Genomic DNA, 25,877 nt, shown 5'->3' on the forward strand with positions numbered 1-25,877 from the left:
CAAAGCCCTGTTTACGTCTCCAGTGTCCCATCCAAGTTCATGACTGGGGCCCAGATTCACCATGACATTAGATACTCCCCTTCTCACTCCATAGCTTTCTCTGGGGCTACTGTCTACTCTCATAATGAGGTCTTGACTTTCTCTCTCAGTGCAGTACTTCTCAGTCCAGAGGCCCTTGTAATTACTGCAGAGTCTTTAAGTCCATTTGTTCAAAGGAATACTAAACATTATGCACTATCAAATGGTACTGTCCCTTCAAATATATATATATATATATATATATATATATATATATATATATACACACACACATATATATTCATGTACATATATGTTTGTGTATACACACACACACACACACATTGTGTCCATAGCCTACTATGTTTTGTCAATCAAAAGGATTCTGAAAGTTCGCTAGTATTTTGTTTAAGTTCTCAAAGTGTGACACAAGGATGGAGAGGGTTTGTTGGATTCTTTCTTAAGCATGGTAGAAGGACTGCCAGGCTGTGCCTGAAGGAGGCGTCAGAGTTCTCTGGGCCCTGAGTCTCTTTAGGGGATAGGGGTGGGTGTTAGCCCAGAGATAGGCAACTACCAAGGCTCCCTGGGGTTCTCAAGACCCTTCCATTCTCACCCCAGAGCTTGTATCCTCTCTGGTTGTAGCTTTCGATTACATTTTATCCTAGAACTTTCTGGCTTCCAGATGAAGGACCAGCAGATGGTGCAGAATTTGTCAGAATAGTCACGGAGGGAAGCCAGGAGCAGATAGGCATTGCAAAACTACAGTTTTTCTGAATGTGTTCGAGACTCTAAGCCAAAAAACAAATGCAGGGTCATCTTTACCTGGGCTTTCTTAGCTTCTCCCTTGGGCCCCCCATTAGCCTTTTTAAAAAATTTGTGCTGAGGATGGTCTTGAACTCATGATCCTGTTGTCTGTACCTTTCACATGCTGAGATTATAAGCATGTGATTCCATGTCTTCCCTAGAGCCTATTTTCTTACCCTCGAATAATAGAGCCAGGAGTGTAGCTCAGTGGTAATATGTTTGCCTAACATTCCCCAGGCCCTGGTCTTGTTCCACAGTGTATTCATCCACCCATACACACACACACACACACACACACACACACACACACACACACACACACACAGTTTGCTACGTTATCTAAGCTCTCTATATTAATACATTATCTAAGTTTCCCTAAGACAGAGGTCAGCAAATGGCAGCCACAGGCTAAGCCCACCTTCCCAACCTATTTTTTTCCCCATAGTTTCACATTAAGAATGGTCATCATGTTTTTTCATGATTGATTTTTTAAAAAAAAAAATTATGACATAAAAATAATGCCAGGTTTTGGCATACGCATATGGAACTTTATCAAACACAGCCAGCTTTTTCCTTTATCAGCACCTCTGGCTGCAAGGGTAGAGCTAAGTGTTTGCAAGAGAGACTTACATAGACCACAAAGCTCCAAGTATTTACTACCTGGACCCTTAACAGAAGTTTGTGGATCCCTACTCTAAAGGAAACCAAAAGAAGTTGATGACTCATGAGTGGTAGGCAGGCAGATGGGGACCCTGAATCCTTAAGATAGACAACAGTCCTGCCAGTGCCCTCCTGGCACTGGAGAACCAGCAGCTGGGCATTGCGAAGGATCTAAGCCGTAGGCTACTGGTCCCCAAACAGACTGAACAGACAGGTAACCCGTGGGGCACAGTCGCCCCCATTCTTCCATAACTGAGAAGGACTGTCAAGTGGAGCAGGAAAGTAGAGAAGGTCCCAGGCATAAGTAGTTGCTCCATGAGGCATCAGATCAAACAAGGCTTCCCCAGGCTGCCTGCCCTCACCTCTGAGCTTGCATGGAACAGTGAACCTGGTCTCAACGTTCTGTCTTCCAACACTGTTTGCCACCCAGTGTGCTTCTAGTGGAAGGGAGGGCACCTTCCTCTTGCTGATCAGAAGGAAGTGCTGGTACAAGTGCCATTTTACCTGTCACTATTAGGCATCAAGTCACCAACTTTAACCCGAACCCTCCTGACAAAGGTGAACAAAGATACCCACTGCACAGGGCTGGAGACCCCCCAGCATCTGCAGCATCATCCTCTACTTAGAGTTCCCCACCTTATGCTCACCTGAGACTGCACACAAGCTCCGTGAAGCGGGGCCGGTCACTGGGGTCGTAGTCCCAGCAGCGAGTCATGAGTGTGTAAAGGACAGGCGGACAGAGTTCAGGCTTGGGCAGCCTGTCCCCTTTCTCCAGCACTCCGATGACATCCTTATTTTCGAGCCAGAAGAAAGGCTGCTTCCCAAAGCTCAGGATCTCCCACATGCATACAGCTGAGAGCAGAGAGGGAAGACTCAGGGGAGGGACCAACTTGTTCTCCCTAGCAATAACTGTGGCCACTGGTGTTGGGTTCCAACTAGAGGCGGCACAATCTCCCCTGAGGTCCTGCCCATCACAATGGTCCAGGCCAAGACAGCTATAGCTTATACCTATAGTACATGAACCACAGTCTGCTCCTTAGAACCCTCCCTGTAGAGCTACTAAGATGCTGGGGATCCAGAGGAGGCTATTATCTGTATCATCAGAACTTCCTCATGGGCAGGTAGGACACAAAGCCTCTTCTTCATGGGTTAAGGAGTTCTAATACTAGTACTGACACTTGTTGCCTGTGTCCTTGGCCAAGGCCCTGGCTCCTCTGAGCCTTCATTTCCTCAAGTGGAGAATGCTCAGGAGGAGCAGTGATGTTGTTTCCTAGACATAGCTGCAGGCCCAGTGGGTGGGTCATGTGCAAAGTGGTAATATCCATCACATCAGCTGGGTTCTCTCTCTTCTTGAGCTTCCTCATTAAAAGAAGCTGGCCAGCTCTCTTTAAGGACTCCATGAAGCCTTTCCCACACAGTCCCTGGGGATGGCTGATGTAGTACAAGCTTTTGACAAGAGTCTTTACAAGGGAGTGAGCCCAGTTTATCCTAACCAGGCCCTCACCCATGCCATGTCTGCTCTGACTCTCTGAACCTTTGGGACTTCTCAGTGCCACTGGGACCTGAGGGGCACATGTAAGACCCTTGTTCTCTGTTCTGCCCTCCTGCTCAGGCCACAGACATGAGGGCACTTTCCCAGGCCCACCCGATTCGAATCGCCACTCACCAAACATCCAGACATCACTGGCGGTTGTGAAGCGGCGGAAGTTGATGGACTCGGGGGACATCCATTTGATGGGGAGACGGGTCACAGAGGCTTTGAGTGGACAAAGAGGTTTAAGGGATTATTTAGGGATGTAAGATCTAGAATTGTATTCCTACTCTTCAGAGACCACTGGCCGAGGCTGCCTGAACCCAACTTCCTTGCTCTGGAATTCTGAGTTCTATAAACCGTACTGGCCACTGGGAAGCCCTCACCTTTGTAATAGTCCTCGTCCTCAATGTACCGGGAGAGCCCAAAGTCCCCCAGCTTCACACACTCAGGAGAGGCCACCAGGATGTTCCGGACAGCAATATCCCTGAAAGAAGAATCGAGGGCTAATATGAGGCACTGCCTCGGGACCCTGGCACACGCTGAGAGAGCCAGGCATCGGCCTGAAGGAACATTCCAACAGGTTTCTGACAGGAAGAGAGTGCCACCAGGGTATCTAGCTCTCCTTGAGGAGTATCCGCTGACCTGGACCAGCTGCATTCTGAGTGACACACCAACCCCAAAGGGCCCTCCTGCTTCTCACAGGCCATGCCACTTCCTGCAGTTTCTGCTACTAAAAGGATGATTCTTAAAACACACAGCTTCAGATACATAAAGGAAACCTGTGAGCACATCTCCCTAGCCCCAGGCCATGTGCAACCCCCATTTGACCCTCATACTAGAATGTGAAAAGGATTCTTGTTTCTGTTGGTCGTGACTTTGTTCTAGGAAACAGGCTGGATTGAGAAGGTATTCCAAGGAAGTTGATGGATGAAGTGGAGGATGCGGGCAATACTTGTTTGTAACTCCTCTATGGCTCTGCACAGAATCAGGCTCAAAGTCACACAGGCCATGTCTGTGATGGGATGAGCATCCCACTGTGGTCTCCTCGGGGCTCATGATCTCAAGGGAATGAGAACAAAGCCAGTGGAGAGCAGGGAAGAGCCACCCGTGTAGCTATAGTTAAAGTAGAAGGTGGTTCAGGGACATCGGAGAACTAGGGTGGAGACCAAAAGACCCTAGGAAGCTCCAGACACTTCTCTAGCCCACTTCCTTCTTCCTAGGCTGTGTGTCATGCAGAGGGCAAAGTGGAGGAGCTAGAGCTCTGAGACAGAGGGCAGCCCCTCCCCCCAGCACTTGCCAGGATGCAGCAGATGGCACAGAGCTACAGTGAGACCTCAGACTTTGGACTTCCTCTCAGTATCCTTGGACCTTTCAAGTTCCCCAGTGAGGAAATGCTTCATGGAGACTATGTGAGTCTGGAGTGCCCAGCACTCTCAGTTGCCAATCACAGACCAGGCTGGGGTCCTGGCTTAGGACCATATCACTCTTAAATTCTATGCACTGTCTCCCTCTCAGGAACCAGGTTAAAGTCTCACACCCCTCCTACCTGTGCACACAGTTGATGCTCTCCAGATAGGCCATGGCTTTGCATATCTGTAGGGTGTACAGGACCAGAGTGGGTACCTTCAGGGAGTTTTTATTTCGTTCCAGGTAGTGTCCCAGCTGCAGGAAGAGATAGGACATCAGAATGACCTTCTGTCCCAGCATGGCACCAAGGCACCAGGCTACTGATAGCCACTGACCCTTCAATTCCCTTGAGGGGCAAATTCAAAGATGGTAATAGGTTTTGGCAATTCCTCCACCTAACAGTTAAATACAGAAGGCAGGAAAGACCCTTTGCTGTAAATGCCTCCCATGCCTTGCTCCACCGCAGCCCGGTTGTCACATGGAGTCCCTTATCAAGGCCCCCGAGCTCACCTCCCCATAAGGATACAGTTCCATGATAATCCAGGTGGGTTCCTCTTCAATGATGCCAATCAGCTTCACGATATGGGGGTGGTCAAGATTCTTCATGATCACTGAAGGAGGGCGAGGGAGATGAAGCAGGTTAAAGGTCATACAGAAATCACTTGGCTTTTCTCTCCCCAGTGCTGAGGATCAAACAGGACCTTATGCATGCCAGGCAAGTGTTCCACCACCAACACAGCCTCCCCTCCTAGACACATAAAGAGAAATGCAGTTTCCTGCCCCAACTGTGGAACATGGGACAAGAGACCTTTTACAATTAAGAGTGGGGGGTGGAGTCCCGTTGCTGCTCAGACTTCCTTCCCGGCCTCCCAGCTCCCGTTCCGGGGGCTGGAGCATCTCAGGGGCCTCTCCCCAGGGGATGCCTACCTGCCTCACTCATGAACTTCTCCTTGTTGTCCTGGGTACAGTCTTTCTTACAGGTCTTGACGGCCACATTAACTTTTTCCCCTTTCTGCAATAGAAGTGTGTGTTCAGGGGCCCCAATGCTTTTCAGAAGAAGGTGTCTTCTCTTCAGCCTCAGCACAACCATCTCAGACTTGACTACCAGCCTAGGCAAACAGTGTGGCTCCTGACTGGCCCCACTCCGCCCCCCCACTCCCTATTTTTTCTCCCTCTTTTCATGCTTTCTTCCTTGTTTCCTTCCTTCCAGATCATTCGGTGTTAGAACTAGAAAGAACTTCAGAGACCAGAATGCTTAATCCCTCTGTCCAGATGAGGACACAGAGTCACGTGATCTGCCCAAAGGCAAGCAGGTGTGTGGCAGAACACACAGGGCCTCCTTCTCTGTCGTTACTGTTGGCTTCCAACCATTCTGCTCTCCATGGGGTCTGCCTTCTCCAGCCTGCTGGCAGCCTAACCACATAGGCAAGGCTCACCTCAGCTTCAGCGACCTGAACACTGATTCCTGCTTCAGCCCTGGTCTAACCTCATCTTACCATTCTCCCTCCTCTACATTCTCCCACAAGCCTGAGACCGCAGTGTTTTTCCCCCACCTTCCAGTACACTGCTCCCCAATCTCAGGATTGACTCTCGTCCCCTTCACTTCTTCGGTGCTCCAGAAATAGTCCCATGCCATGTGAATGAGGACCCACTGTGTGTCAGCCAGCTGCTACCTCCAAACCCACTCCTCTCTCACTTCTCAGGCAGAAGAGAGGGACATCAGATAAGAGTCTGAGACTCACATGGTTCGTGTAGACACCTTCATAGACCTCCCCAAAGAAGCCTTCACCCAGAATGCGGTTAAGAACTACATCTTCACGGGCAACACCGTACTGTGGACCTGCATAGAAAGAGAAGACAGGGGGTGGGGGGTCTCAGGGTCCAGAGTGCAGCTGGCCTCAACAGGGTTCAACAGCAAAGATCCAAGGACATAGCTGGACATGGCATCTAGATGGTTCCATTGTCTCAGCTTTAGAAAGATCTATTGTCCTGTCCCCTATTCCCTGGTCCCTGATCCCTTGGTCCTAGGTCCACATTCTTAAGGTCCTCACTGAAGCTACACAGACCCACACAAGGCCAATCTGTAAGAGAATCTCAGCTCCCAAACCAAGGGTTTCTCAGCTTTTCTCTGAGCACATGAAAATGAGGATGAAGGAAGGACAGAAGGTTCTCCTGTGGTGTCCCATGAATACTCATGGTGTCACTTCCCAGGGCCCTGACTCTGGCCACAGTGGTGGAGGGATGACCAACCTCTTAAAGTACCTACCTCCTGGTCTTCTCAGGGTCTCATCGGGAATCTCCGCATAGATGTCTGACTCTGTAATGACAGAAAGGGGCCCAGCCCATGGGCTATGTGTCTTCACTGGGCACAGCCAGGAATTAAAGCATGGCTCCTGCCTAGGAAGCCAGGGCATCGAGTGGGGGGTGGGCTCATGCAGGAGACTCCAGACTCCTACACCAGGATTCAAGGAAGCCACACAGTCAGGGACACTTAGCTTGACCCGAACTTATTCTCTCAGTGTTGTTAGTTTCAAATGACACATCACTCATTTTACTCTACTATTAACTTGATGTCTTCATCTCTCCCAAATTCACACGTCCCAGTCCTACCCTACAGTGTGACGTCTGGTGTCCTTTAGGAAGTGATAAGAGTCAGATGACATCATGAGGAGAGAGGACTCTTATTAAAATTAGCTCTTAAAAGAAGAAACTAGAGCTTGCTGTATCTACCATGTGGCCTCACGGCAAGACCAACCTAAAGCCTTCTCCAGCCAGAATCTGCAGAGATGGGGCTTGCCAGCCTCCAGAACTCGGAGAAATAAATGGCTGGTTTGGGTCACACAGTATTGTGTGTGCCGATACAGCTGACCAATATCAAAACAGTACCATGGTACAAATTATTCACACTTGTTATCACAACAAATGGTATATATTTTTTTTTTATTTGAGCCATCATTGAGAAGTGATAGAGAAGGTAGTTACCCCTGTGACTTAGAAGGCTCAGTAATATCGGCAGAGGAAACACAGGCCTCGGGCAAGCATGAGGGAGGAGCAGAGGCTGAGGATTCAGTGAGCGTGCTTACCTATGCTGCAGCTTTCTGAGAGGTGCGACCGCCGAGCCTCCAGGTTTCTGTAGGACAAGGTAAGAGGTCAGGAGCTAGCTGACCCCAGAGCCCTGAAACATCCCCCCCCCCCCGTCAAGTAGCCCCACTCTGCCTCTATCCACACACCCATGATGGGCGGGATCTTTAAAAACAGCCAACCTGGCTATCAGTGAGCTGGGAGTGTAGCCCAGGACTCCAAGGGGCAAGAGCTGAAGGAAAGACAGAAGCCTTCTTCTCAAGATAGCACCAGGTGGAACAGGGAATGTTCCCATGGGTGTGAACTGGGAGGAAACACACACCCTAATGAAATGAAGAGACTCAAGCATTCTCTCAGAACCAAGGGAGGTGGTGGTGTTCCCTGCAGTCTTCCAGCCCTGTGCCCTAGAGGTATCTCTCTTGTACTCACAGTGTGGGGATCTGAGGCAGGCTGTTCCTCTTCTCACCATCTAAGGGAAAGTAGAGGAAGGTAGGGTTGGGGACAGGGACATATGGGTGAATGGATGGCAGGTGGAACACTGCATCTAAGGCCCCCTGTCAGCACCATGGTGGAAGCTGGAACTAGAACCCTCTTTGAAAACTTCCTCCTGCCAACATCACATGCTCCAGTCTTACCCATTTCCTGACTGGTCCCTAATCAGGATCACAGAGAACAGAACAGTTATATGTTATCAAAGGCTCTGCTATGCCAGAGGCTGCAAACACAGCCCCTTGAGAAGTTACTTCCAGTAGCTGACCACCTAGAATAGACTTAGCACCTCCTCGCACTCCTAAAATCTTTGCTTCCACGTAAGGGCCAATGCCTGATCTTCCCTCTGCCTTCCACCTCTGGGCTAGTCTACATCCCACGAGAAACCCACCTTTCTTGGCATGCATGATGAGAGAGCCCTTATGTTCTCCTTGAAGCCTGCAGTAGCCATCTATGAGATCAGCCATGTTCTCAGCCTCTGCCAGGGACGACGTTTTGATAGACAAGGACTGTAAAGAAGGGGCCAGCCAATGGTGAGAAAGCAGAGCTGGGCTAGAGTACCTTCCCCAGGGAGGAAGAAAGGGCTGCAGGACCCGGCCCCACCTCTGTGGGACTCCACCCACGCCTTTCCTGAGTATTGCATGTGTCATTAGAGACAGCCACCAGAGGGCGCACTGTCCGTCCCTCCTGCTGGCTACCTAGTGATCTTTGTTGCAAGGCCAGGTCTGGCTCTCATTCTGATCTTTGAGCAAATAGCAAGATGCTTTGTATTTGGTGGGCACTCATTGTGTACAGGCTGAAACTGAGAATTGGGAGGTGGACAGAATTGGGGGCTAAGTGCATGCTGCTAAGAGAAGAGAAACCAATGTTTGGTGGTCTACTTCTACTTCTAATTACAAAAGAGCCCCGTGTCCCTTAGATCATGATTTCTAAACCATTGCTTATTCACTAAGTGTTAGACTTCTGCTATACATGTACCTTATTTTCAGTCACTTCTACCAACCCTAAAACTTTTTCTACTTCTTTCTTAATATTAAAGAAGTAATTTTCCTCCAAATTTCCTTAAATCTTACCATTAGCATAGTGTCCATACCTTGTTTGGATAATGGGTGGAGTTTTAATTTGGTTTATACTTATTTGTTTATTGTTGGTTGCAGGAGAGAGGCCACAAAGTCGCCACTGTATAAATGTGGAGACCAGAGAAAAATTCTCTACAGGTCATTTCTTTCCTTCCAGTACATGGACTGGGTGTCAGGGTGACAGTGGGGACTGAACTCTGATTATTGAGTTTGGTGTTAGCCTCCTCTCTCTTGCCAATTCTGGGTACATGTTGCTTAACAAGATCTGCTAACAGAGAACCCCTAGTCCCTCCCAGACTTGGACAGCTTGGCTTGAATAAATCTCATCCACAGAGCTCCCAGGTACCCCAGAAATGCTCACCTGGGGGGCACCCTCGATGCCCAGCTGCAGGACTGCCTGGGTCTCTTCCAATGGGAGGCACCTGATGGATCTGATCTGCTTGAACTCGGCCAGGCAGGTGGGCTGTGAAGGAAACAGGGAAGACTGAAGACCATTTATCCCCAGGATCTGACTAAGGAAACTGGTCAAGATGAGGGGTGCGGAATCTCTCTTGAGGATGGAGAGAATATTGCTGGCAAGTCCATTTCAGAAACCGAAGATGCTCAGGTTGCAGAAGAAAAAGGGAAGAAAGGTGCTCTTGCCAAGATTGTATGTCAGGTTGGGGGTTAGAGCCAGAGCTGGACCCAGGTTCCCAGGAAGTCACTAACTTGTTTTACCATCGAAGGGGGGACTCTTCCTTATGCACCACAAGAATAGCTATGGCATCCTCTTGCTCCCCACTCCACTTTGTGCACCAGCATCACAGTAAGTAAGGAACCATCTGACCCTCGCTGCTATCCCCGGATCCTCTCAACAAATCTACACCCAGGTCAGACCCTTATAAAGTCTCTGCCCTGGGCAATGGGGCAGAGAGGAGATGATGGGAGGATAGAAGAAGAGGCAGGGAGGAGGAAAGAGACCTGAGCCGGAGCTGGACTGAGGCTCACTCTTGGGCTCTCTCTACCTTTGTATCTTGACTTGTCAGCTGACGGATGCCTTTAGGGCCGATGACCAGGTCCACAGTAATGTTCCATCCTTGCTGGAATAAAAGGAGAAAGGGCACTGTTTACCACACTGCCTAGCTCCTAAAAAAAATATCTCATTAAAGTAGACAAACACCACCATCTCTCTAGCCCTTCTTCCATTCTAAACTCCACCATACAGCTCACCTCTTCCCATCTCTTTTCTCTCCCTGATCACATTCCTCTTTCCCCTCCCCCACACCCAGCATTCTCCCCCCCCTCCCCCCCCCCCCCCCCCCGGGTTCCATCCCAGAGGCCTGGAGGTCATGCAGGGTGAGGGTAAGAGGAACAGGCCATTACAATGAGTTCGCAGCGGTAGGTCTCCTGATCAATGTTGGCAAAGCCTGCTAGGGTATTGAAGAATTTCATGACACACTCTTCCTCCCGGAGTGATGCATACTGCTGGAAGGTCTGCTGGATCATCTTCCGGAACTGCTTGGGCTGAGCAGAGGATGGGGAGTACAGGGTCAACTCAACTTCCTGTTTAGATCTTATAGAAAGGCTGCCTATCGCTACAACTTGGCTCCCAGGGTCTCCACCACGACAGATACTAAGCTGAAGATAGTCCCTGAAGCTCAGGACCATCTCCACAGAAGCACACACTAACCCTTTTGAAGGAAGGTGGATGGCATGGAATCCCACCACGCAGGTCATGAAAGGAATCAGGCCTTGAAGGCAGTTGTGAGCCAGGTGCACCTCATCCTGATTCCCAGGCCTGGAGGGCCTATCACGTGCATCTGCTGTCTTATGTGAGGTAGCCTAAGGCAATAGATCCTCTTCTCTGGACTCTCTAGCTCTTGTCCCTAACCCACATCGAACAGGGCTCCCTGGGCTCCTTGATCTCTGCTTCCCTCACCTTTAAATTTTCCTGCATCTGCTTTGGGAAAAACAGGTCCAGACCGACTTCTTTTCTGAAAGAAGGAAAACAGAAGCCACATTTGATACACTTGCTGAACTTCTGACCAACCAAAAGGAGGTGAGAGGGCCTGGAGACCAGGGAACTGAGCCCTAGGGCTCCTGGGGAGATGGGCAGGTGAACCAGACAGCGGGACACTGGGGGAGGAGTAGGGGAAATGCATGTCTGACACAAAACTTACTCCAGGAGTTCAAAGTTGGACTTTTTGTCCAGTGCATTGTGGGGCATGTCCTTGAAGAATCTCCTGGGGGAGAGAGGGAGAGATGGCATGGAGAAGAGGGCGGAGAGCTGAAGGCTGAAGCCTACGAGTGCGGCACCCAACATCCATGTGCTGGCCTATGAGCATCTGTGTCTACCAGGGAGCACCGAGGATGGGTGGGGGGAACAAGACTCAAAGAGCAATGAAACCAGATATTTATGAAACCATGAGGAAAGGGGAAGCCAGTGAGATGAGTTCCCTGGAGACTCCCTGTGCTTTAAGGGCTCTAGTCCTTGGATTTCTCAGATGTGTAGCTGAGAGAGAAAACAGCAGCTCTGTAGGCATCAGCAAAAACAAACAGTCCTTAGGCTCAGATTATAATGGTGCTTGCCACCAAGCCTGAGGAACTTCGACCTCCTCACACACTATGATACATGTTCCCCCCTCTCTCTGTCTCTGTCTCTCTGTCTCTCCGTCTCTCTCTCTCTCTCTCTCTCTCTCTCTCTCTCTCTCTCTCTCTCTCTCTCTCTCTCTCTCTCTCTCATGCACACACACACACACCAGGCCATCATCTGCATTTGTTTCCACTGTTTGACACAGGAAAAGAAGTGACACAAAGTAAGAATGAGAATGAGAACACAACATGACAGGAGCCTCCATATTGAATGTGTTTAAAACACCACTGGGTAGAATGAAGTAAGGCAAAAAAAAATTAAAGTTTTTTTTTTTGTTCTTATTCAATCAAAAAGGGACACATTCGACTGAGGATGGTGTGGTAGGGACAGTTCATGACTACTTGAGGAATATTATTAAATTCTAGTTAACGATATTGGAATATACCTCTATTCTATCTACTTCCAAGCAAAGAGAAAAGGATAGAAAGTCTTAAACCATATCAAATGAATGGAAGCCAGGAGATGAAACCAAGAATATGGTTATACCTGGACTCTCAGCCTGCAGCAGGAATGTCAAAGTCTAAGGGTAGCCTGAACTATAGAGTGAACATGGGTTACAAGGTCCCTGTCTCAAAACTAAACTGAACTAAAAGAACATCTACAGTCACGCTGTGTGTTTTATTTCCTAAACACATTTCAAGTGTGCCTTGCATGGGTCTAAGTGTCCTCAAATGGGGGCAACTTGGCACTATCCCCCTGTAGCCTGAAACCCTTACTACATCTGGAGGTGCTTTTGGTTGCTCCACATGCTGACAGCAGCATCTAGAGGTGTACACTACAGTGTGTACCCAGGAAAGCCCCATCTTGACAAGGAGTTACCCATCCCCAAACGTCCCTAAATAGGAGAGAACTTGGAAAATGCAGAACCATGGCTCTTTCCTTCTGCCACTTCTCTCTGCTGGGTTTTGAAAATAGCGATGCCAGGAAAGAAGAATGAGCCTCTGTCGGGCAGGTCTGCAGACGTGAAATCACAGGATGAATGATTGCTCCAGGAGCAAGTTCAACTAGGAGCTCTAAGGGGCCCGTCTAGGGTGCTTCATCACCCACCCAAAGCACCCTGTGGTTAAGTTCTCCAAGATCAGTCATGGCAGCTTTAGAAGTTCCCCAAGCCAGTGCTATCTGCTTCTTATGACATTTCTAGAAAACCTCAGAGCAAGCCTTCCCAGGACTGTTCTAGTCAGTGTGGTTGTCCATATTCCCTCCAGGACTGAGTGAGCTATGACACATGTCCTGGGTAACTGCACACACTGGCTTCCCTCACACGGCCTTGTTTTAACAGCACAAATATTGGAACAGAACTAAAAAAGGGGAATTTAGTCCTTTGTGAGTTACCAAGTGTGGTGGTTTGAATGAGAATGGTCCCCCGTTTGGTGGACCTGTTTGGGAAGGATTGGGAGGTGTGGCTTTGTCGGGGGATGGCTTTGAGGTTTCAGAAGACTCAACATTCCCAGTGGATCAGAATGTGATCAGCTGCTCCTTCCTTCTGCCACCATTAACTTAACTGTAAACCCTTTGAAGTTGTGACCCAAATTAAATGATTTCTTTTATAGATTGTCTCGATCATGGCATTTTATCACAGCAATAGGAAAAAAAAAAAGTTGGTACCCAGAGTGGAGTACTGTTATGACACACCTGACCAGGCTGGTTTTGGGGGGAGGAATGTGGAAGACTTTGGAACTTTTAGCTAGGAAAGCAGTTGATTCCTTTAAGTAAGGCTTAATGGGCCATCCTAGCACAGGCTTGGAAGAAAATAGTGCTCAGAGCAATGTGGACTATGGAAGAGCCATTCAAGAGGTTTCAGAGAAGATCACCGTAGGCAGCTCCGTCCGATACACCGTCGCCTTAAACAACACCACTGTGCAGACGCTAGCCCGAATCTGGCGCCAACTCCTCCTGAGAGGGTGCATGCAAATTAAGGTGCCGGCAGACTGACCAATCCCAGGAGGACACAAAGCTTTTCCCTGTGCTGGGGTGTATATAAGGAGTCCTCCCTGGGTGCCCAGGGCTCCCCGTAGCATCGAGGCATTCCTGCAATAAAGCTGTTGAGAAGAATCCAACCGTGTTGCATTTTCCTTGCCGGACGAGGTGGGCGCAACAGATCACTGTTGGACACATGGCTCTATGTCATTCTTGTGATATTTTAACAACAACAACAACAACAAAATATGAGGCTGCTGACTTCTCTTATCCTTAGAATCTGCCTGATGCTAAATTAAAAAGTGTTGGATTCGTTTTTTTGGTGGAGGAGAGTCCAAGACAGCCTAATATTGATTCTGTCCCATGGTTGGTAATAAATCAATAACAGAGGAAATTTTTTTTTTGCAAATGTGATTCAACAGGCCAGGCTCTACCCACATGGGCAGTCAAACATGGCAGTGTCGTCCACACGATCCTAGATTTCAAGTCAGAAAGGATACATGAGTAAAGGGACCATGGAGTCTTCCTCTATGGTTGAGGAGAGCCCCTGAGGGCAGGTGTGTGGCAGGGGAGTCCCTACATGAAGCTACTGAATGAAGCTATGCCTGGATTGCTCTGGAGATCCCAATGTGAAGGAGGTGCTGGAGCCATAAGACCCTGCCAAGAAGAGCTACATACAGGGAGTGGAAGCATCCCCAAGAGAGAGAAGCACGGTGCAGTCAGCAGAAAAAGAATAGAGCAGCAGTTCTCAACCTGTGGGTCGTGACCCCCTTGGGGGTTGTAGATCAGATCCCCTGCATATTCACATGATAGTTCATGGCTGTAGCAAAATTATAGTTATGAAGTAGCAACAAAATAATGTTATGGTTGGGGGTCACCACAACATAAGGAACTGTATTAAAGGGTTGCGGCCTCAGGGAGGTTGAGAACCCCTGGGATGGAGCCCGTCTCAGTCCTCTGACTTTAGACATGGAGTAAGAAGACCCAGAGTTTGCCCTGTGAGTTTTCAGTCTTGCGCTGGCCCAGTCTTTTCTCACTGTGTCTTCTCTTCTCCCATTTTGAATTATAATGTATATTCTGTTCTCTTGTATGTTGGAAGTATGCAGTCTGCCTTTTTTTTTTTTAATTTTATACATGGTTACAGTTTAAGAGATTGCCTTGAGTCTCAGAAGAAGACTTTAGACTTTTAAACAGTGTTGAAACTGAAAGACTAACAGGGCTTTTGCAGTTAGACTAGATGCATCTTGCATTACGATCCCACAAGTTTGTGGGGGGCCAGGGAGTAGAATGTGGTGGAATGGCCCCCACAGGCTCATATGTTTGACTATTCCAGTTGGGCTGTTGGGAAGAGGAGGCGTGGCTTTGTTGGATGAAGTGAGCCTTTGGGGGTGAGCTTTGAGATTTCAAAGTATTCAAAAAAAAGCTAAGACATCAATTCATTGATGTTTTTGTTTACCAGGGTAGACAGAACCAACCACACAGTCTAGCATGTGGGAAGATGCATGAAGTGAGTGAGGGGCAGAAAAGGCTTCAAAGATGGAGAGACTCTCGGGCTGAATAATCATTTCCTTAAATACGTGCTTCCCCAGACATTCTTTAAAGTTCCCTCTGCAGATAAAGCTAGGCAGGTAGCACCGACTTACACAATTTAAAGAAGTTGCCCAAATATGGAAGCCTTTACCTTCCCACACCCAACCACTTTATAATGTTAAATGTGAGACCTAAGCTCCATGCTCTGCCGCACAGCGTGATGACGGAAGCTAACAACAATTTCATATTTCAAAAGCAACAGAAGCAGATGTGTCAATCAAAAAACAAAACTTTAAAATAGACCTTTTTCTCAGGCTGAAGAGGGGAATGAATGATAAGAGGTGCCAGTTGTTTGGGCTGCCTCTAGTACCCACCCGTAGGTGCTCCCCAGGCCGAGCCTGCAATTCTGAGAAGCAAACACTAGATGGCAGCAGTCTATGGGCGGGTGCAGACTCCTAACCGATCCACACCCAATCCCCAGAACTAAGGAAAATAAAGACATGCAAAATCCTCTTGGCAGTAATAAAATGTTAACTTGTTGCCAACATTTACAGGTTAACCGCAAGGCCAAATCCCTTCCTGATTTTCTGAAGCAAAGCAAGGTGAGTATTCTTTCTCTAATCCTAGCCTTGTCAGTCACTTCTGAACAAGCCCTGGGTAACACATTCACTATGATTCTTTGGCCCAGAAAGTTGTGTTGTCTCACTGGCTAAGGGAAATATTCCTGGTTTCATCTGGTCAAAGAAGATAAGTTACTTATGGCCCATGCACTTCATAGTTTACTGTGCAGTGGGGAACAAGGAAAAGAAACTTACCCTAAGAACTACCATTTCATTTTTAAAAACTGAATTCAAGGTCCCAGGCCCTAGGGGACTTGGGGACTTCCCTATAGTTGACCTGCTTCTCAAGGACAACTTCTTCATCTGCTGACAGGGTCAAACAAGTTCATGTTCCCAGGCCTAAGAATGAACACCTATCCCACTTCTCCAAATGTTTTCTTAATGCTCTGTTAACTAGTAAAGAATATAGAAATTGCTCTTATCTAAATCAAGGTGCCTATGTTGTAAAAACATATAATCAGTTACCTGTTATGCCCTAATTAACTGCACGAGGCTGACCTACTCCTTTCTCCACACATCTCTCTGAGCTCCGGAACCAATGTCTAGGAGAATGAATTAAGGACCTTGAAGCCAAGTACCCTGGATATGGCCCAGTCTCCAATGGGTGCTCCCTTGCTTAACCCATAATGTCAAAATACAATTGCAAAACACAAACTAATGCTGCATCGCTCCCAGCTCCCCCTTGCTTTGTGTTCCCATCCTTTAAAAATGTTGTGCAATCTCCCTTCAGGGATACGGTTCAGATCCTGAACTGGCCGCCTTCCTGGGCACTCAGATAATAAAGCTTTCATTTTTAAGCTTCCACATCTGAAGTATATTTTCTTGGCTTCCACCCTGGGCCCAACAGTAGAATGCTTACACAAAGTGATGTGTTTGGCATCTATAAAGAACCCTTTGCTAAATAATAAATAAGTATCAATTAGCTATCAACCCAACTATGTGATTCCCTGGGAAAGGCAAAACCATAATAATAAAAAGGTCAGTGGTGGCCGGGGAGGGCGAGACAAACAATAGATGTTCACAGTAGTGAAACTTCTGCATGATGTTTGGCCACACTCGTGGGATGTGTGGCACTAAGGTGAACCTTGATGCGAACTGTGGACTCTGAGTGATCCTGGTGCATCTGTGGAGATTCATTCACCATAGGAACTTCACCACTCTTGAGGGATATCACAATAGGGGAAACTCTGTGTGTGCGTGTGTGTGTGTGTGTGTGTGTGTGTGTGTGCATGTGCGTGTGTGTTTGCTGGGCCCAGGATCCATGGGAAACCTCTGTGCATTCTTCTAACTTTTGCTGTGAACCTAAAACTTCTCTAAAAAAAAAAAAACCAAAAAAAAAAAAAAAAAAAAAAAACCACGAGTAAACTGAGCCCGAGGGTGTCTGCCTCAGTGCTAGAGGACTTGCCTCGAGCACACAAAATCCTGTACCACAGATATAATTAAGAGTGATACAAAAAGGCCCTCACCCTCCCACTTGGCACAGGGACAGAGGGAGACTGCCTGCTCTCTCCCTTGAACATCTTTCTTCCATTCTGGTCACCCTTTCGCTGCCTGTCAGGGCCTGTGACCTCCTCCTCCTGGTCCCCTCTCCCTCTCTTCAGGATTGTCCAGATCTGGAGACCCCTTATAGATTCAATGAATAAGCAACTAATTCTAGGACACTTTGCTATTGTTCGTGGACTCTAAATATATTACCTAACCCACTCTTCCCAACAGCCCTCCAAGATGGTTACTGCTAACATCGTCCTTATTTTCATGATGAAAAAATTATGGCACAGAGAGACTATGTAACTTGTCAAGAACAGCACTGCAAATGAAGACTCAGCATTCCTGTCCAGGTACCCCGCTTTAGACCCTCTGTTCTTCCCAGTCAGCCCAATTCTTCTCAATAGGAACCAGTCCCCTGAGGTCTGATGTCACCAGTCCCCTGAGGTCTGACGTCACCAGTCTCCTGTCTTATGTGCACATTGTGCTTCTTTAAACCAGGAAAGGATATGTTATTTTTTTCTGGTAATGTCATTTATCTGTAGGCAGGTTATGCAATCCTTGATGTTGGTAGAAGGAGGCCAATTGCCCATGAGTTTAAGTAAAGAACCATAGGTCTAGAAGATTCTGCCTTATGGCCTGATTTTCAGAAATGTGTCCGACTATTGGTAAGAATTAGTAATAACCTCATTTTAAACGTCCACTCACCCCATCACCATGTAAGTTGTGTATTCTACGTTATCCACTTGAAACTCACTGGGCCTGGAAGCCTAGTAGGTTTACATAGGTGTTTTCCACATACCCACTGGAATACCATAGCCCTGGCCCTCAGAGTTAGAGCCTGATTCTTTCTCAGGCTCAGGATATCATCAGAATGGCAGGATGTTGGATCATGAAACAGTGTGAGTTTGGGGACAACCCTGAGGTGATTAAGGAACAGACCTAGCACACTATGCCCTCTCGATGAGACTGTAGAGGTCAGTTCAGACACCTCTCTGGTTGTCTAACTCGATGAGACTATAGAAGCCAGTTCAGATACCTCTCTGGTTGTCTAACCCTTGCGTGCCAAGCTTGGTACTTGGACTGTAACCAATATCAGTTTGAGGATGGTTGAAGGGTGTAAGAATATGAAGTCATTTGCCAGCAGATCTGGACAGGTGGCATACTGGAGTCTCAAAATAACACCACAGTCTAGCATGAGCCCCACAAATATCAAGCTCAATAGATCCGCTTTTTAGCATTGTCTCATTTCTGAGAGGAAGCCTGTAACGTCTGGTACAAGCTTCATGACTACAGCAGACACAGAAGACAGACAAGGACACATATAACAAACTTCATAGGTTCTCTGGTACTCTATCTCTGAGCATCCAAGATGGCAGACCTTATACTGGGTACTATTAGGTCCTTGCTTTTGTGGGACCAGCTGCCACTAACTGTAAGGAAATGAGATGTCCTTAACAAGCCAACAATCTTAGATACTCAAATCAAAATGGAACCTTCACCTTCCGGCTGCACAATCCCCACCATGGACCCCATCAACCCCTCTCTAAGCCCCGCCCCCCCAGTTCCATGGAAGAGTCAGCAGAGTTCCGTTTTCAGTCATTGTGGATGGATGTCATGGGTAGAGTCAAAAATCCCCCAGAATGACACTTTGGGCCAAATAGAAGTAACACTTGGCAACGCTCCTTGAAAGTCTTTCAGCAATTCTGACCAGGCTAACTGCCTCTAAACCACCACAGAGGCTAGCTAAAAGTTCATCTTCTAAGGTCTTGTAGACCACAGGACCAAGGGTGGGGTTGGGACGCTAGTGTGTCTACCTCCCAGGTAACCACAATGTGTGCTCAGATGTTGAAGCTGCTTTTACACTGATGGGGGCGCACAACAGGGGAGGGAGGTTTGACCAGAGGGTGGCTGATCAAACTGAAGGTGTTGTGGCCTTGGTCAAGACCAGGCTAAGCACATAGGTTTAGCCACAGGGTCCTCTTCTGTTCCAAATGGCAATGGGATACAACAGCCAAGGGTAAGGCCTGGCTTCTTAGACTGTCCTGTCTCACTCTAACGATGTCATTCTAATGATGTCATCAGCCTGCCATCAAAATGGTCATTGCTTCCACTATCTCATTCCCAGCCATGGCTTTTGCCCCCACATTTCCTGGGTCTGGAATGCCCAGTTCCCCACCCTAACTCCACCCACTGTCTGCTAGCTGAAATCTTTCACTTCCTTCCAGGAACAGTTCAACTTTACTTCTGGTCATCTTCTCCTAGTAGAAGACTGTTTGAGACACACCCATTCTGTCTCTAATTATAACTAACGGTATACATGCCATCTCCAAATACTGCAAACTGATTTGATGGTGTGCTAACCTAGGTACAGAATGAGTACCTACCTCATGGAGCTTGGGATGCAGCCATAGGCAGCCCAGACTGAGATCCCTACCTTTGAGTGGTTTCCTAGACCCAGGCTAGAGTTCTAGAAACATCTCTGAATCACTGAGTAACAGCAGCAGTGATGGGCGGCTCAGAGAGACAGGCAGCTTAGAAATGAGGGCAGGAACAGGCAATGGGGGTGGGGGGGTGGAAACAGGCAATGGGTGGATGGGTGGGGGGTTGGGACAAGCCATAGGTGGGAAGAGATCAGGTAGAGTGGGAGTGGCTCTTCTCCCTTGTCTATCATAAAGACTAGACAGTGAGCCCTCCAGGTTATTAGCCTCCTCTCCTCCTCTTTCTGTCTCTCACATGCCTACTTCACTTCCTAGAAGAGGGACAAGCCAACAAGTCCAAAGCCAGCACCCAGCTTTCCCAGAAGAGGGTGCGCAGTGACCTACCTGAGCTCCAGACAGCCCAGCTGCAGAGCCATGCCTTCACTGACTTTGCTGGCATAGCGTTGCATGTAGTCATTCCGGAGCTGATGGGAGAAAGGTCAAGGGTCAGACTCATGCCCTCATTTTTGCTTCCTGGAGCAGAGGCCCTGGGAGGTAAACACAGTGATGCTTACTGGGCTTGGTCTCTCCTGTGCAGTATTGGTGGGCTGAATGAGAATGGCCCCTATAGGCTTGTAAATTAGATGCCTGCTTCCCTTTTGGAGGAACTGTTTGGGAAGGATTAGGAGCTATGGCCTAGTGGGAGCAAGTGTGTCACTGGAAGCAAGCTTTGATGTTTCAAAAGTCTAGAATACTCCCAGTATCTGCCTATCTATCAGTCTCTCTCTCCCTCTCCTCTCCCTCCCTCTCCCTCTCCCTTGCTCCCTCTCCCTCTTACTCCCTCCCTCTCCCTCTCCCTTTCCCTCTCTCCCTCCCTCTTCCTCTCTCTCTCTTCCTCTCTCTCTCTCTCTCTCTCTCTCTCTCTCTCTCTCTCTCTCTCTCTCTCTCTCTCTCTGCCTCTTCCCTACAGATAAGGATATAAGCTCTCAGCCACAGCCCTAGCACCATGCCTGCTGGCCTACTGCCACACTCACCACCATAATAGTCTTGAACTTACCCTCTGAACCATAAACCTAATGTCTTTCTTCAGTACGTTCCCTTGGTCATGATGCCTCTTTACGGCAATAGAAAAGTAATGAAGACAGTATCTCACCATGGAGAAGCATTTTGTGCCTCTCTCCCATGGCCATTTTTTTTTTTTGATAGACTAAAACTGAAGCCAGTCTAATGGTTAGGCCTGTAATCTCATCTACTCCGCATGATAAGCAGGAGGATTATAGGCTCAGGGTATCTTTGGGCTACATGAATTTGTTAAGGCCAGTGTAATCAGCTTAATGAGATACTTCTGAGCCAAGGTGGTGGCCTGTGCCTTTCATCCCAGTTCTTGCGAGGCAGATGGATCTCTTTGAGCTCCAGCTTGGTCTATACAGCCAGCTCCAGGAAAACCAGGGCTACATAGAGAGACCCTTTCTCAAAAAAATAAAATAAAATAAAAATGAGGCGGGCTGGAGAGATGGCTCAGGGGTTAGGAGCTCTGACTGCTCTTCCAGAGCAGAGGTCCTGGGACCAATCCCCAGCAACTACATGGTGGCTCATAAGCATCTGTAATGGGATCAGATGCCTTCTTCTGGTGTGTGTGAAGACACTAAATAAATAAATAAATAAATAAATAAATAAATAAATAAATAGTTGAAAAAGACTAAAATGGAGGCATTGTAAGAAGAAAAATGGCTGAGGATTTGGTTTAGTGGGAAAATATTTGCCTAGCAAGTGTGATGTCTTGAATTCAGTTCTTATTATTGTAAGAAAAAATAAAAGAGAAAGAGAGAAGAAGGAAGGAAGGAAGGAAGGAAGGAAGGAAGGAAGGAAGGAAGGAAGGAAGGAAGGAAGGAAAGGAGGGAAGGAGGAAGGGAGGAAGGAAGGAAAGAATGAAGGTAGGAAGGAAGATTTGGGGGAGGAATTAGCAATTTATCCAAGCCAATGTTGTTAAGCAGTTATAAATGTCACTCAGAGTCCACAAAACATCTGGGCTGATGTCTGGCCAACAGAAAGGGAAGTGCCAAGACAGAACGAAAGCGATGGTGCCCGATGGTTGGCACTGCTTTAGAGCTTCCTCTGTGGAGGAGCTGTGGCAGCTACGTGTTTAGCCTGCAGGTGTGTGAGAGGGGCTCAGGCAGCTCAAGAGAGCCAGCTGGCACACCTTTGAAAGTTCTGTGAGCTAGCAGGTGCCACACTGGTGGCTCGAAAGAGGCCACAACAGGAGTATTTACACCATGGGAAGTGGTAAGAACTACAACTTGTTCTTCCTCGGGCCAACTTGCCAGTACTCTGCCATGGTTGGACGTCACTTGGTCCCTGTGACAACTCTCTTTATCGCTCTAAACTTAAAGAGGAGAAAGCAAACTCATGCAAATGAAGTCCTTGGGAATACCAGGATGGTCAGTGGCAGGAAACCACACCTCGGTGCCTGTGCACCAACCTGCTTTTCCTGCTTCACAGGTACGCGGCCACACAGATGGGAGATAGGAGCATAAGAAACAGCCTGGGGGTGGGGAGGGGAAGCCTTCTAGAAGGCTGGCCTTTATCTTTGCATCTCCCCTGAAGACGGTGGGGTGCTTTTCACCTGTTGATAAAAGTACAGCAACGTGGTCCTGTCTTCTTTCAGGCTCTCCATGAAGTCTTCCGGCAAGTAGCGGATTTGAAGGTCATACCTGCATCAAGACAGACTCTGGGTGACACTGGGAAGCTGGATTCCCAAGAGAGCAGTAAGACTCACAGGGCCAAAGCTCCTCTACCCTCAGCATGCAAGGGCCATCCATGAGGCTTTTGGCACAGATACTGGTTTCCTTACTTCAAAGACCAGCCCTTGGCCTGGGCTCTCCTTCCTTCCCGCCCTCTACTCCTTCTTACCATAGCACCAACAGCATCTGGTCTGGAACTGTAACCTAGATACTGTCCTGAAATGAGGATTCTCTATGGAAGCCAGGTTAGATCTCAAAACTATTCTCATCTGGACATGGTGGGAGGACTAAGTCTAGAAAGCCACTCCAGATTTCTAGAAGATTCTGAGCCTCGGGCATGCTTGAAGGGAGGATGACATTCCTACCTCCACTCAGCTTCCACGTGTAGACATTCATACTTGTCCTGCACTTCGCCCACGGTCATCTGTGGGTGCAGCCAGTGGATCTCGTCTGACTTCATGTGCTTCAGCCTTAGCCCATAGCATTCAGCCAGCTGGATGTTGGGCCCTATTCGCCCACTCAGGAGGATGGAGGTGATGATCTCCTAGGGAGGAGATGGGAGGGCTAAGGGTCAGGGATGCACCCCTGCTGGGCTCTCACAGGCTCCCCATGAACATCCCCTAACCCTGTGTGACAGTCTGTCTTGGCTATTATTTATTTTTGATTCTCTGACAGTGAGCACAGGCCTTGGGACACAGTGTGCTCTGCCCGGTGAATGAACAATTTGGCAGAATGAGACAGACATAGAGGAAGTGGGAGGAGGTAGCAGAAGCGAGGACAAGATGCAGAGGCTGCGAGCACAGTTCAAAAACAATTAATACCAGCTGGGCATGTGCCCTGTGAAAAGCCCCTTCTGGATGGTTTCCAGTCTAGCCAGCAGGATGCAGTACAGGACTAAGATCTGCCAGGTCTTCTCCACATATGACTGCACAGAGTCCACGTGACTCAGGGAAGCAAGCAGGTGTTACCGCTGCGTTATTGCTGGTAAGTAAGCTGAGGCCAGGACTAAGCTGGGATGGTGAGCCCTGGGCCCCTGGACATCAATGTTTTGCTTTGCCAAGCTGACTTGGGGCATGGCAGAGCTGGAGGAGATGGAAGCATGAGGCTGACCTTAAGGGACAGACCCACTAAAAGATGATCTCAGGAGAGCTGACAGGAAGGCACTAGCCTCTGTGTTCTGCTCTTGGGGTTTTCTTTTTCTTTTACCCACAGTTTCAGCAGGTCCCACACCCACAGACCAGTGGCCCCACTTCTTGGCCCAGACACAGGCCAGCCTGATTAACATGAATGTCAACTGCAAGGCTTCCCAGAAAGCCCTGACTAGCCCAACTTAGCTGCTGGTAATCACATTTCTCCCTTGGGTCCACATCGAGTGAGTGAGCTGAGTCCACTCCTGGCCGAGCAGAGTTCCCTGGATGCAGATTTAAAACCTCACTGACACTGACCCTTCTGAACTAGGAGTCTGAGATGCATGGATACCCAGCCTACATCAGCCTACCCGAGATTGCAGGCTGCAGGCTGGCCAGGAAGAGGAGGGAGGCTTTATTGTTTAGACTGTATGTTTTTTTTTTTTAAACATGCCTCCCAAGAAGTTGTCTAAGTTAGCAAGCAAAATGCAATTAATTCCATAATTGGAAATAGAAGCAAGCATGTTGCTTTTTTTCTCTCTCCTAGGAAAATGTCAAGACTAATATTTAAGTAATGCTGGTTTAAAACAGTGTCCAATTAATGTCTTGTTCCAGATGCCTCCTTTCAATTCTCTTGAACTTCCATACAACTCTCTTTCCTACAAAGAAAGACAATGGCTCTCAGAGAAGCCCACTACTGCTCTGTGAGATGCATGGTGTGAGGTGGGGGATGTGGGGACCAGAGTACAGACCAGCAATCTAATATCATCTCTGAAATCAGAACGAAGGCTGAAGGTGTAGGAAGTGATGATCTACAGTGGCTCCAGAGAGAGAGGCCTGGACGAGAATGTAAGGCCTACGTTGTGAAGCAGACAGGTCTGCCACTGTCTCTACCCACTTCTGCTCCTGACCTCCTGCTCATCTCTACCCACCTGGTCGCCCTGATATTTTACCCAGAACCTCTCATGTCTCCACCCTCCACCGAGTCCTACTTGCAGTTCCCACCTCTGGTGCTGAAGTGTAGAGCCTACCTCTTACCAAACTGAAACCTATTAGCTGAGCACTTCATTTTGTAGTAGTTAGGAACTCTGACTGAGGTAGAACTGAAAATCTCAGTTAAGTTATGCAAAATAAGTTCAGGAGCACAAGAGCCCTCTTTGTATTCCCAGCCTGCTTCAGCGAATAGATGCTGCCGTTCTTCAGTTTTCCTTTAAGGTGATCTATGTATGTATACACACACACACACACACAGACACACAGACACACAGACACACACACACACACACACATACACATACACACACACACATGTTGTGTGTGTAACATGTTAAAAATGTATGAATTTTAGCAATTCAGTCCTGACACATAAACACCCTCTTGAGACCTACTTACTGATTAAAATAGATGTTTTTCACATCTTTAGATGATTCTTTGTCCGGGTCAACCCTTGTGACTAACTCCTCTTTCCCTCTCATTGTTTTAATAAATTTTCCTATTCTACAATTTCATATGCACGAAATACTGGGTATTATATAGCTCAGGATGTTCTTGACCTTACAGTCCTCCTGCCTCAGCCTCCCAAGGGCTAGGATTACAAGTATATATCATAGCACCCTGGCAAAGTTGCTTGCTTGCTTGCTTGCTTTGTTACACTGGGAATCGAACCTAGGGCCTTGTATATAGTAGACAAGTGCTCTGCCACTGACCTACACCCCAGCTTTGTTGCTCCTTTTTGGAGATGAGTAATAGTCTTCTGCATCAACAAACCATAATATGTTTATTTAGCCCTCTGTTCTAGAAACCTAAGGCATTTGTGGGTTTTTTTTTTTTTTACTGTCGTGAACATTTGAAAATTAATGTAAATTATTTCTTGTATAAATAATACACTGGTGTTTGCTTGCAATTAATCCAAAGGAGTAGAATTACTGGGTTAAGGGTCAAGGGTCATGGACTTTGTAAAAACCATCCCAGGGCTGGAGAGGTGGCCTGGGGACTAAGAGTGGTTATTGAAGACAGACTTGAACAGTTGGTTCTCTCCATTTCTTTTCTTCATTTTTAAATTACTTCTTTGATAATTTGTGCATACATGCCTTCAGATCCAGGTCCAGCTTTCCAAAAGCTTTTCCTAAAAGCTTCAGATCTAGGCTTTTCCTAATAAATGAGGACTCAATAGCGTCTGAGCGAAGTAATTTTGTGAAAATTACGTTAGTTAACTCTTTGGGATGTTGCTTGGCTCCAGGTTAATACCCTTTTTCTTTTAATGAACATACCTTAACATAGCAGTCTCTTACAGGATCCCATTTAAACTGTATTATAAAAAACACAATTTTGTT

General features: G+C 47.7%; 1 protein-coding gene across 2 annotated transcripts in view; it reads right to left on the minus strand.

Annotated features, from left to right (window-relative positions):
• Nucleotides 1-25,877, minus strand: part of Ptk2b (protein tyrosine kinase 2 beta) — a 136,137-nt gene that overhangs the window by 14,010 nt on the left and 96,250 nt on the right. For both annotated transcript variants that reach the window (XM_029468875.2, XM_021181314.3), the window contains exons 3-21: nucleotides 22,783-22,961; nucleotides 22,300-22,387; nucleotides 20,082-20,161; nucleotides 11,232-11,294; nucleotides 10,991-11,045; nucleotides 10,435-10,575; nucleotides 10,077-10,151; nucleotides 9,434-9,535; nucleotides 8,385-8,502; nucleotides 7,934-7,973; nucleotides 7,507-7,553; nucleotides 6,690-6,740; nucleotides 6,166-6,263; nucleotides 5,351-5,435; nucleotides 4,934-5,034; nucleotides 4,563-4,678; nucleotides 3,400-3,500; nucleotides 3,149-3,238; nucleotides 2,130-2,334 (exon numbers count right to left, since the gene is read on the minus strand). In XM_029468875.2, the coding sequence (XP_029324735.1) occupies nucleotides 2,130-2,334; nucleotides 3,149-3,238; nucleotides 3,400-3,500; nucleotides 4,563-4,678; nucleotides 4,934-5,034; nucleotides 5,351-5,435; nucleotides 6,166-6,263; nucleotides 6,690-6,740; nucleotides 7,507-7,553; nucleotides 7,934-7,973; nucleotides 8,385-8,502; nucleotides 9,434-9,535; nucleotides 10,077-10,151; nucleotides 10,435-10,575; nucleotides 10,991-11,045; nucleotides 11,232-11,294; nucleotides 20,082-20,161; nucleotides 22,300-22,387; nucleotides 22,783-22,961 (1,835 nt within the window). The remainder of the gene's footprint in view (nucleotides 1-2,129; nucleotides 2,335-3,148; nucleotides 3,239-3,399; nucleotides 3,501-4,562; nucleotides 4,679-4,933; nucleotides 5,035-5,350; nucleotides 5,436-6,165; nucleotides 6,264-6,689; nucleotides 6,741-7,506; nucleotides 7,554-7,933; nucleotides 7,974-8,384; nucleotides 8,503-9,433; nucleotides 9,536-10,076; nucleotides 10,152-10,434; nucleotides 10,576-10,990; nucleotides 11,046-11,231; nucleotides 11,295-20,081; nucleotides 20,162-22,299; nucleotides 22,388-22,782; nucleotides 22,962-25,877) is intronic.

This window comes from Mus caroli, unplaced genomic scaffold, assembly GCF_978045245.1.
Source record: "Mus caroli unplaced genomic scaffold, Mus_caroli_1 scaffold_12, whole genome shotgun sequence".
Lineage (NCBI taxonomy): Eukaryota > Metazoa > Chordata > Mammalia > Rodentia > Muridae > Mus > Mus caroli.